Source organism: Oncorhynchus tshawytscha, linkage group LG30 (assembly GCF_018296145.1).
Source record: "Oncorhynchus tshawytscha isolate Ot180627B linkage group LG30, Otsh_v2.0, whole genome shotgun sequence".
In the NCBI taxonomy this organism is placed as follows: domain Eukaryota; kingdom Metazoa; phylum Chordata; class Actinopteri; order Salmoniformes; family Salmonidae; genus Oncorhynchus; species Oncorhynchus tshawytscha.
Genome location: NC_056458.1, coordinates 36,619,042 through 36,629,771, shown reverse-complemented (window position 1 = coordinate 36,629,771; position 10,730 = coordinate 36,619,042). Strand labels below are relative to the sequence as shown.

At 40.6% G+C, this 10,730-nt stretch overlaps 1 protein-coding gene across 2 annotated transcripts; it reads right to left on the bottom strand.

Annotated features, from left to right (window-relative positions):
* Positions 1 to 6,709: 6,709 nt before the first annotated feature.
* LOC112228219 (small nuclear ribonucleoprotein Sm D2-like) lies at positions 6,710 to 9,506 on the bottom strand. Of its 2 annotated transcripts, none has more exons than XM_024393375.2 (3): positions 9,377 to 9,506; positions 8,749 to 8,928; positions 6,710 to 7,872 (listed from the first exon to the last, which is right to left on the bottom strand). In XM_024393375.2, coding segments are annotated over exons 1-3 (366 nt in total). In that variant the 5' UTR covers positions 9,379 to 9,506; the 3' UTR covers positions 6,710 to 7,688. The 2 variants fall into 2 exon arrangements, with proteins under 2 accessions (XP_024249143.1, XP_042165543.1); XM_042309609.1 differs by lacking the exon at positions 9,377 to 9,506 and adding an exon at positions 9,146 to 9,312.
* Between the last annotated feature and the right edge of the window lie 1,224 nt (positions 9,507 to 10,730).

Sequence of the window (10,730 nt, the reverse complement as noted above, 5' to 3'; positions counted from 1 at the left end):
GAATACAGCAGGTGGACTTTACCGTGAGGTGTTTACTTATGAGCCTTCCTTTCCCAACAATGCAGAGTTATAAAGTAAGAAAAGTCAGCCAAAAATTCTACCACAATAAAATAACAATAAGGAGATGATATACAGGAGTCCTAGTACTGAGTCAATGTGCAAGGGTACAAGATAGTTGCGGTATTCAAGGTAATATGTACATGTAGGTAGTGGTAAAAGTGACTTGACAATCAGGATCGATAATAAAGAGAGTAGCAGCAGCGTATGTGAAAGAGTGGGTGTGCTGTAAATGTGCATGTGTGTTTTAGGTGTGTGAGCATATATAGTGTGTGTGTATTGGAGTGTCAGTGCAGTATGTGTGAGTGTGTGGGTAGAGTCCAGTAAGTGTGCATAGAGCCAGTGCAAGAAAGTCTGTGCAAATAAAAATGGGGTCCTGCAAATAATCAGGGTAGACATTTAATTAACTGTTCAGCAGTCTTATGGCTTGAGGGTAGAAGCTGTTCAGGAGCCTTTCGGTCCCAGACTAGGTGCTCCGGTACCACTTGCTGTGCGGTAGCAAAGAGAACAGTCTATGACTTCGGTGGCTAGAGTCTGACCATTTTTAGGGCCTTCCTCTGACACCACCTGGTATAGAGGTCCTGGATGGCAGGGAGCTTGGCCCCCGGGATGTACTGTGCCATATGCACTACCATCTGTAGCAGCACCTTACGGTCAGATGCCAAGCAGTTGCCATACCAAGCGGCCTACCACCATCTTGTCGTCGGCAAACTTAATGATGTTGGAGTTGTGCTTTGCCACACAATCGTGGGTGAACAGGGAGTACAGGAGGGAACTAAGCATGCACACCTAAGTTGCCCCCATGTTGAGGGTCAGCGTGGCGGATGTGTTGTTGCCTACCTTTTCCACATTAGGGTGGCTCGTCAGAGAGTCCAGGGACCAGTTGCAGAGGGAGGTGTTTAGTCCCAGGGTCCTGAGCTTGGAAGGCACTATGGTGTTAAATTCTGAGCTGTAGTCAGTGAACAGCATTCTCGCATACTGTAGGTGTTCCTTTTGTCCAGGTGGGAAAGGGCAGTGTGGAGTGCAATAGAGATTGCATCATCTGTGGATCTGTTGGGGCAGTATGCGAATTGGAGTGGGTCCAGGGTTTCTGGAATGATGGTGTTGATGTGAGCCATGACCAGCCTTTCAAAGCATTTCATGACTACAAATGTGCATGCTACGGGGTGATAATCATTTAGACAAGTTACCTTGGCATTCTTGGGCACAGGGACTATGGTTGTCTAGTTGAAACGTGTAGGTATTACAGACTGGGTTCAAATAGACTTTCCCTGGCCTAAATAAGCTTTTTCACCCATGGCTTGCCATGTTTTTTGGAATTAAAACGATTGTTAAGGTAGAGAATGTATTCTTTATTGTAGAATTTTAGGAGAGCACAGCACTAAAACACACCTGATTCAAATAGTCAGGGTCTTGTTGAATCAGGTTAGAGGTGGAACAATACGTGCATGCACACTCTAGGATCAGGGTTAGTGATAGGCCTATTACTACTCAACATGAACATATAAAAATAGAAGGATGCTTATGTTGGCAAAACATACTATGGAAATCCATGTCCCATTGGGAAGTTAGCATTTTAGTTGTCGTGCCAACAAATGTCAATGGCTATGCTCTGCAGCAAATGTCAAATGTATTGCACCAACAGTGTTTTCAGAGTTTTGAAATTTGAGGCTTTCATATCCTTTCCCGGACATCTTCACACAAAAAAAAGCTTCCTGTTTACTGACAAATTGGGTAATTTATGCATGGGTACTTCAAAAATGGGAAATACTTACTGAAATTACATTTGTCCAATGATTAGGCTATATATTGACATTCTAAAAAGTGATGTGGTAAAAATGGGAAAAATAAGTTGAAATTGTATTCAATCAATCAAATGCATTTATAAAGCCCTTTTAACATCAGCCGATGTCACTAAGTGCTGTACAGAAACCCAGCCTAAAACCACAAACAGCAAGCAATGCAGATGTAGAAGAACGGTGGCTAGGAAAAACTCCCCAGAAAAGCTAGAACCTAGGAAGAAACCTAGAGAGGAACCAGGCTCTGAGGGGTGGCCAGTCCTCTTCTGGCTTTGCCGGGTTGAGATGATAACAGTATATGGCCAAAATGTTTGAACATTCATAGATGACCAGCAGGGTTAAATAATTATAATAATCACAGTGGTTGTAGAGGGTGCAACAGGTCAGCACCTCAGGAGTAAATGTCAGTTGGCTTTTCATAGCCAAGCATTCAGAGTTAGAGTCGAAAACAGCAGGTCCGGGACAAGGTAGCACGTCCGGTGAACAGGTTAGGGTTCCATAGTTGTATGTACGGGATACACATGGTATACATCGTCCAAATAAATGCTACTTGCAGGTTCCTTCTCGACAATGCAACACTAAATAATAAAAGATGAGAATACAAAGTAAATTACATTAGAATATAATAAACATGTTAGCATTTATTATAATACAGGAATGCACAATTTATAGTCCAATATTTACACCTGTATTGGGGATGGTTGGAGGCAAGTGTATAAATTGAGCAATATAATAACACGTGTAGCAGAAGTTGTGATGTGTGTGTAGAATGAATGTCTATACAGTTGAATTCGGAAGTTTACATACACTTAGGTTGGAGTCATTAAAACTCGCTTTTCAACCACTCCACAAATTTCTTGTAAACAAACTATACTTTTGGCAAGTCGGTTAGGACATCTACTTTGTGCATGACACAAGTAGTTTTTCCAACAATTGTTTACAGACAGATTATTTCACTTATAACTCACTGTATCACAATTCCAGTGGGTCAGAAGTGTACATACACTAAGTTGACTGTGCCTTTAAACAGCTTGGAAAATTCCATACAATGATGTCATGGCTTTAGAAGCTTCTGATAGGCTAATTGACATCATTTGAGTCAATTGGAGGTTTACCTGTGGATGTATTTCAATGCCTACCTTCAAACTCTGTGCCTCTTTGCTTGACATCATGGGAAAATCAAAATAAATCAGCCTAGACCTCAGAGTTTTTTTTGTAGATCTCCACAAGTCTGGTTCATCCTTGGGAGCAATTTCCAAATACCTGAAGGTACCACATTCATCTCTACAAACAATAGTACGAAAGAATAAACACCATGGGACCACGCAGCCATCATACTGCTCAGGAAGGAGATGTGTTCTGTGTTCTAGAGATGAATGTACTTTGGTGTTGTCATGACGTTGGCCTGGGGTTAGGTTTATGACAGTCATAAATACCTCTTACCCCCTTGTCCTCTCTCTATCCTACTGATGTTACATTTGCAAAACCCTTGGTTAACATAGAGATTCTGCGAACATCAGAAGGTGGGGGGAAATTAACTATATTCTGGTCATCTGACCAATTGAACATATGCGGTGGTACTTAAAGAATATGATGTCAGTTCGGTTTGCATCTGAGACATTCTCATCAATGATAAGATGACAAACTCTACAGTGGAAAGTCTACACATCAGAGTTATCGGATTCACATGGAATTGTTGTTCAATTTAAATGTTTGAATATGAAATGATTCATGATGGGATGAAATGTGATTTTAGCTTCTAAAATGTGAGATTTGGGTTTTCATAAGGTAGGGCTCTGCTCAATCAGTGGCCCGCCCCTGTGAAGGGACATGGGCTATAAAACGTTTCAAACACGCCCTCCTCTCCCTTCCTATATAAAGCCTTGACGACAATATAACCTCCTGTTCCGAAGAACAGTGAGGATGACGGTCCGATAATAACTACAGAACAAAGCCACATCAGTGTGAGCTTTGGTTGCGAATGGTATGAGCTTTGAACTCTTATTCACTACAGAAGTGATATCTCCTAGCCGTTGAGTTAGCAACAGCAGCTGCAAACGAGGGTTAGGAAGGAATAGACAGAGTACCCCGTCTATCACACAACGACGTTACTACAACGTATCCAATTGACCACCAGAGACATTCTTCAAAGGACTCGGTTTGGCAACACGGCCTTCCATCTACCACCAACCTACCGAAGCGCAGCTCAGAGTAAATATTTATTACATTTTCCTTTTCCAAATGGGCGTTAATCTAGAATGCATTAGATACTGTACTTACAAAAGCACAGCTTCGCCCTTTGTTCCTCAGTCTTCCCGCTCTTTCACTCAAACCCAGCCCCTTTTCTTTTGTGTAACAAGCTGTCATATCTGTTCCACTTGCTAGGGACGTTTTCCTTTATGACGTAATTTGTAAACAAGTTATGATTAATTATGTGTATGCATAATTCTGTGTGATTAGTTAGGTATTTAGTAAATAAATAATTAAACCCAATTTTGTATCGCTGATTCAACTTGTTAGCCAGGGTTCGCGAAGATAACCAAAAATGTACAACTTTCAGATGAGACTGAATTAAGGTGACGATTAATATTGACTGCTATTGATGTAAAATATTACTAGGTCTTTAAGAGTTTATTCGGAAGATAACAGCTCTATAAATATTATTTTGTGGTGCCCCAACTCTAGTTAATTACATTTACATGATTAGCTCAATCAGGTAATATTAACTACGGAGAAATTATTTTATAGAATAGCATGTCATATCACTTAATCCGGCATAGCCAAAGACACAACAGTGTGAATAGTGCAAATAAATCCCAGAACAACAGCAAAGGACCTTGTGAAGATGCTGGAGGAAACAGGTACAAAAGTATCTATATCCACAGTAAAACGAGTCCTATATCGATATAACCTGAAAGGCCGCTCAGCAAGGAAGACGCCACTGCTCCAAAACCGCCATAAAAAAGCCAGACTACAGTTTGCAACTGCACCTGGGGACAAAGATCATACTTTTTGGAGAGTTGTCCTCTGGTCTGATGAAACAAAAATAGAACTGTTTGGCCATAATGACCATCGTTATGTTTGGAGGAAAAAGGACAATGACCCCAAGCATACTTCCAAAGTTGTGGCAAAATGGCTTAAGGACAACAAAGTCAAGGTATTGGTGTGGCCATCACAAAGCCCTGATCTCAATCCTATAGAAAATTGGTGGGCAACCTGACTCAGTTACACCATCTCTGTCAGGAGGAATGGGCCAAAATTCACCCAACTTATTGTGGGAAGCTTGTGGAAAGCTACCCAAAACATTTGACCCAAGTTAAACCATTTAAAGGCAATGCTACCAAATACTAATTGAGTCTATGTAAACTTCTGACCCACGGGGAATGTGATGAAAGAAATAAAAGCTTAAATAAATCATTCTCTCTGTTATTATTCTGACATTTCATTCTTAAAATAAAGTGGTGATCCTAACTGACCTAAGATAGGGAATTTTTATTAGGATTAAATGTCAGGAATTGTGAAAAAATGACTTTAAATGTATTTGGCTAAGGTGTAAGTAAACTTCCGACTTCAACTGTAAATGTGTGTGTTCATGAGTGCATGTGTGCTAAGGTGCAGTGTCAGTCCATTTCAATTGTTCAGCAGCAGTAGATAGAATCTCTGAGCCTGTTGGTATCAGACCTCATGCTCCGAGACCATCTGCCCGACAGTAAAGGAGAGAGCAGCTCATGTGTGGAGTCCTTGATGATGCTGCGAGCATTCCTCAGTCACCGTTTTGAGTAGATGTCCTGGATGGGTGGGAGCACGGTTCCAGTGATGTACTGGGCCATTTTAGCCTCCCACTGGAGGGCCTTGCTGTCTTGGATGGATTAAAACACGTACCAGGTCGTGATGTAACCGGTCAGGAAGCTCTCGATGGTGATTCGGTAGTACTGTATTTGGAGGAACCGGGGAGGCATGCAGAATTTATTCAGCCGCATTAGAAAGTAGATGCTGTTACGCCCTCTTGACAAGAGTGGTGGTGTTGTTAGTCTATTTTTCTGTACTGTATACCAAAACCTAACATTAGTAAGAAATCCTCAGTGATATCATGCAGATTAGCCCACCACTACAGGGCATTGAAATATCACATTCTGCATGCTGTACTGTGCTCAAGGCTGAGAGACTCATCCATTTCCTGGCTTTGCAAGGACCCAAGTGTTACTTTTACCACAAATGTGATGTTAACCAATAACCTTAAACATTCCCTACAAGTTTAGACTCTATACAGTGTACAAAACATTAGGAACACCTTCCTAATATTGAGTTGCAGCCCCCTTCGCCCTCAGAACAGCCTCAATTCGTTGGGGCAAGGACTACAAGGTGTCAAAAGCGTTCCACAGGGATGCTGGCCATGTTGACTCCAGTACTTCCCACAGTTGTCAATATCTCCTTCATACACACAGGAAACTGTTTAGTGTGAATCACACAGCAGTGTTGCAGTTCTTGACTCAATCAAACCATTGCACCTGGCACTTACTACCATACCTGGTCAAAGGCACTTATATTTTGTCTTGCCCATTCACCCTCTGAATGGCACACATACACAATCCATGTCAAGGGTTACAAATCCTTTAACCCGTATCCTCCACTTCATCTACACTGATTGAAGTGAACTCAACAGGTTACCTCAATAAGGGATCATCACCTTCACCTGGATTTACCTGGTCAGTCTAATGGAAAGGGCAGGTGTTCCTAATGTTTTGTACACTGTGTACTTAACCATTTTGTCCTTTCTAGCATGGCCATCAAGCGACTTCCAGACAAGTTTTCAGTTTTCTTCATTTACATTAAATGCATGGCTTTCAGAGATATAGAACAAAAACATTTGTTTATTAAAATATTAAACAAAGAGAAAAAAAACAATATGTTCCTTGTAGGAATTTTATCACCGCCTCAATAATAAAACAGGCCGATATCAGATTGGAGCTTTGAGTACAAAATTCAGCAGTTTGACAAACTATGACAAGATCAGCCAATAATATTAATTTGTCTCCATTATGTGTGTTGGATGTTGGAATCATATCAAACAATATTAAATCATAACATAAAAGGAGGGGTCATGTTCAAAAGGGCAACTTAAGGTCACATATGGTCAAACTAATCTCTCAGCTCTAACAGGTTGGAAGAAATCAATTCTGATTTAGTTGATGTCCTGTTGCAGAGCACTTTTTGAAAACTTGGACCTTACTGAAAGAGATCCAATATTCATGATTAATCGAGTTCTGAGCCGAATTCAGTAAGCAGAAATTTAAAAGATTTGAAAATGGAAAACAAGGTGTTCGAGAAATACCACCACTACTAAAAGAGTTTCTCCATGTCATGCTTACAGAACTTGACCCAGGGCCACGTTTAGTCAAACATTGTGGAACGTTTAATATAGAAATGTAATGAATAGAGCTGACGTGATTCCTTATTCTAGACGTCAGAGACGATGTTTGTTCCACATTGTATATTTATATCTAAATGTTCCACAACATTGTGGCCTGTTGAACGCAGCCCTGGTGTGGAGAGCAAACAGATTGAAAAGACCGAGTGACTAAAACAATCTCATGTACTTGACAAATGCTGTGGAACATTTTAGATTGATGTGATTGCTCATTCTAAAAAGGGGCTTGAACATTCCACAACATTGTGTCCTGATGAACATTGCCCTGCTCTTGTAGTTTCTCAGCTAAAGCAGGGTAGTATTCACTAGCAACCAAACAGAAGAAAACTGACCAAAACGGGGCGGGACGGTGTGTACTAATTATTATGACCCAGTGTGGTACAGACTTTGGGTGAGATGTCAATCTACTTCCCCCCAGTCCCAGTGATAAGAGGGTTCCTCAACACAACAATGACAGAGTCCCCCCTCAGAAACATCTTAGAGATGTACCGGTCCTTGTTCACTGGCTTGGACTTCTTTTTCCCCTTGCCACTCTTCGGGACCTCTGTCCACATCTCCTTCACATTCTCCAACACCATGTTGCAGTGCCTACATAGAGAGAAGACAATGTGAAATTATACATAACAAAAATATAAAGCTCAACAGGAAACAATTTAGTTACAGTTTATATAAAGGCCCTTTATTTTAGGGCCACTTCATTAAGTCCCAATCTAAGGATTTCACATGAATGGGCATAGGCCCACCCACTTGGTAGCCAGACCCAGCCAATCAGAATGAGTTTTTCCACACAAAATGGCTTTATTAGACAGAACTCCCCAGCACCCTCCCGCAAACAATCCCGCAGTTGAAGAAGCCAGATGTGGAGGTCCTGGGCTGGCGTGGTTACACGTGGTCTGCGGTTGTGAGGCTGGTTGGACGTACTGACAAATTCTCTAAAACGACGTTGGAGGCAGCTTATAGAGAAATTAACATTCAATTCTCTGGCAACAGCTCTGGTGGAAATTCCTGTAGTCAGCATGCCAATTGCATGCTCCCCCAAAACTTTAAACATCTGTGGCATTGTGTTGTGACAAAACTGCACATTCTAAAGAGGCCTTGTCCCCAGCACAAGGTGCACCTATGTGAAGATAATGTTAAATCAGCTTCTTGATGCCACACCTGTCACATGGATGGATTATCTTGACTAAGAAGGATGTAAACAAACTTGTCCACAAAATTTGATTGAAATACACTTTTAGTTGCACCTAGAACATTTATGGGATTTTTTTTATTTTAGCCCATGAAACATGGCACCAACACTTTACATGTTGCATTTATATTTTTGTTCAGTGTACACGCTAATTGAAATGGGTTTTGGGAACCAAGTAATAGAATAATCCAAACAAGACATGAGGTCATGATCTGGAAGGTGATGGAAAAGTAGTTTATTTTCTGCCATTTTCAGTTACTCATTCAATTCATTACCTGTCGAAGGCTTTGACTCGTCCAAGTAGCTTCTTGTTGTTGCGGCAGTTGACGAGGACTTGTGTGTTGCTTTTCACGGACTGGGTGAGCACAGACAGTGGTCCAGTGTTGAATTCTTCCTCCTCTCGTTTCTGCAACTCTTCTGGAGTCATCTCAGACTTGGGTTTATTCAGCAAACTCCTAGAAAGACCAAATAACATATGTCAAAATGCATAATCTAAAACCTAGCTATAGGTATTAGTTAGGTAACTCAAATGTGCAAAATATTAATAACATGGGATTTATATAGCTCTTTTCAAGGACCCAAAGTCGATAAACAATTGTAGAAAATACAGACTAAACAAAAACCTGCATAATGATGAGGTCAAAGGGAAAGAGTAACAAAGTTAAACCTTACCTCATTATTTTGTTTAGCTATCAATAATGGTTAGCGAGCTAGTTCTCTATAACTTGCAGCTAACGTGAGCAATTCAGATTCAAGCACACTAACGTTAGCTAGCTAGCCTGTATAAGAACGATTCAGTAAACTTTGAGCAAGCTCATTACAACCAAATCCCAGCACACATTGCAAAACAAACGCATTTAGTTGATACATTAAATGAATACTCAACTGCACTCTTGAACTTACATGTTTGTGAATTGGTGTTATTTATATTCTGAATGAATGAGGAGAAAATTATTTCGGACTGAAAACGTTGCGCGAAAAATACCAAATACTTCCGGGTAAATTAAAGGCTCCTCTGCAGTCCTAACAATGGACACAATGTGGCGGCATCTACTGGCAAGGAGTATAAATGCTACTACACTACAGCTCATTCATTCATTTCTCCCCAAATATATTTCAGGTATTGATTGAGATATACATGTCAATTAAGGTTTTGTATCGTATTGATCTCAAAATAGCAACAATGGGTAGCATAACCGTTTTTGCATTCACCCTTCCTTGCCCTATGGTTAGCATTGTACTGAAAATTGCATGTCATTGTGACTACTCATCTTGTGGTAATCCATCCCTATGATCATGATTAACTAAACAAGATATAAGAAGTATTGTGAAATCTTATTTAAAAAAAAAGCCTTAACAGACACTTTTACAGATACAAAGTTGACAACATAGGCACCATCATTCCTTGACATGTCTTTTGAAAAGGTGATACACACACACACACACACACACACACACACACACACACACACACACACACACACACACACACACACACACACACACACACACACACACACACACACACACACACACACACTGGTGTCACCTATGTAGTTCTCTTTCTCATCCCTTTCAGTAAAATAATTAGCTATGGGCGTGGCTCACACCGCAGACACAGATATTTAACAGTCAAACATGCCCTCTCTTTCCTTCGTGTTCAGACTGGTCAGCACAAATTTAACTATGCAAATAAGACCTAGTGTAGTATCTGCGTATCTGTGCTGGTACTTTGAGTCTTTTATGTCTTTCATCGTCGTCAATAAGTTTAAACCGACTTGGTCCACACATCTCACACACAAGAGATGATCTACTGATGTGCAAATGCAGTGCTTTGTGTGACTCCACATGATCTCTGCCTGATTTAGGCTATGTAGCAGTAGTAGGCTTGTTCTCACACAAAAGTGTCATACAAGTTGAATAATTTCATTGATTAATAATGGAATTGAAATAGGAAATATGGCAACATTTTCAAATTTTTCTGAAATCAGAGAATGCATTTTAGAGCAGTCAGTTTCAGTGGATTTATTTCTCTCTCTCTCTCGCTCTCTCTCTCTCTGGTGTGGATCTCCTATTGATTTGCATGCTGCATCATACATTTGCATACAGTTACAGCGCAGCTCTGGAGGACATCAGGACACAGTACAGTCAACAGTCTTCTGGTTGTCTGAAAGAGGCAGCCATCCCCGCAAACCTTTTCAATCAACTTTGTTTCACCGTCATTTTAACAAAACAAATCTAGATTTTTCCTTATGAT

What these genes read in the sequence shown, in the direction of transcription:
- LOC112228219 (XM_042309609.1), bottom strand. An exon ending in CGAGTCAAAGCCTTCGACAG is followed by an intron (nt 7,873 to 8,748) that starts GTAATGAATTGA and finishes CTCTCTATGTAG; the next exon opens with GCACTGCAACATGGTGTTGG.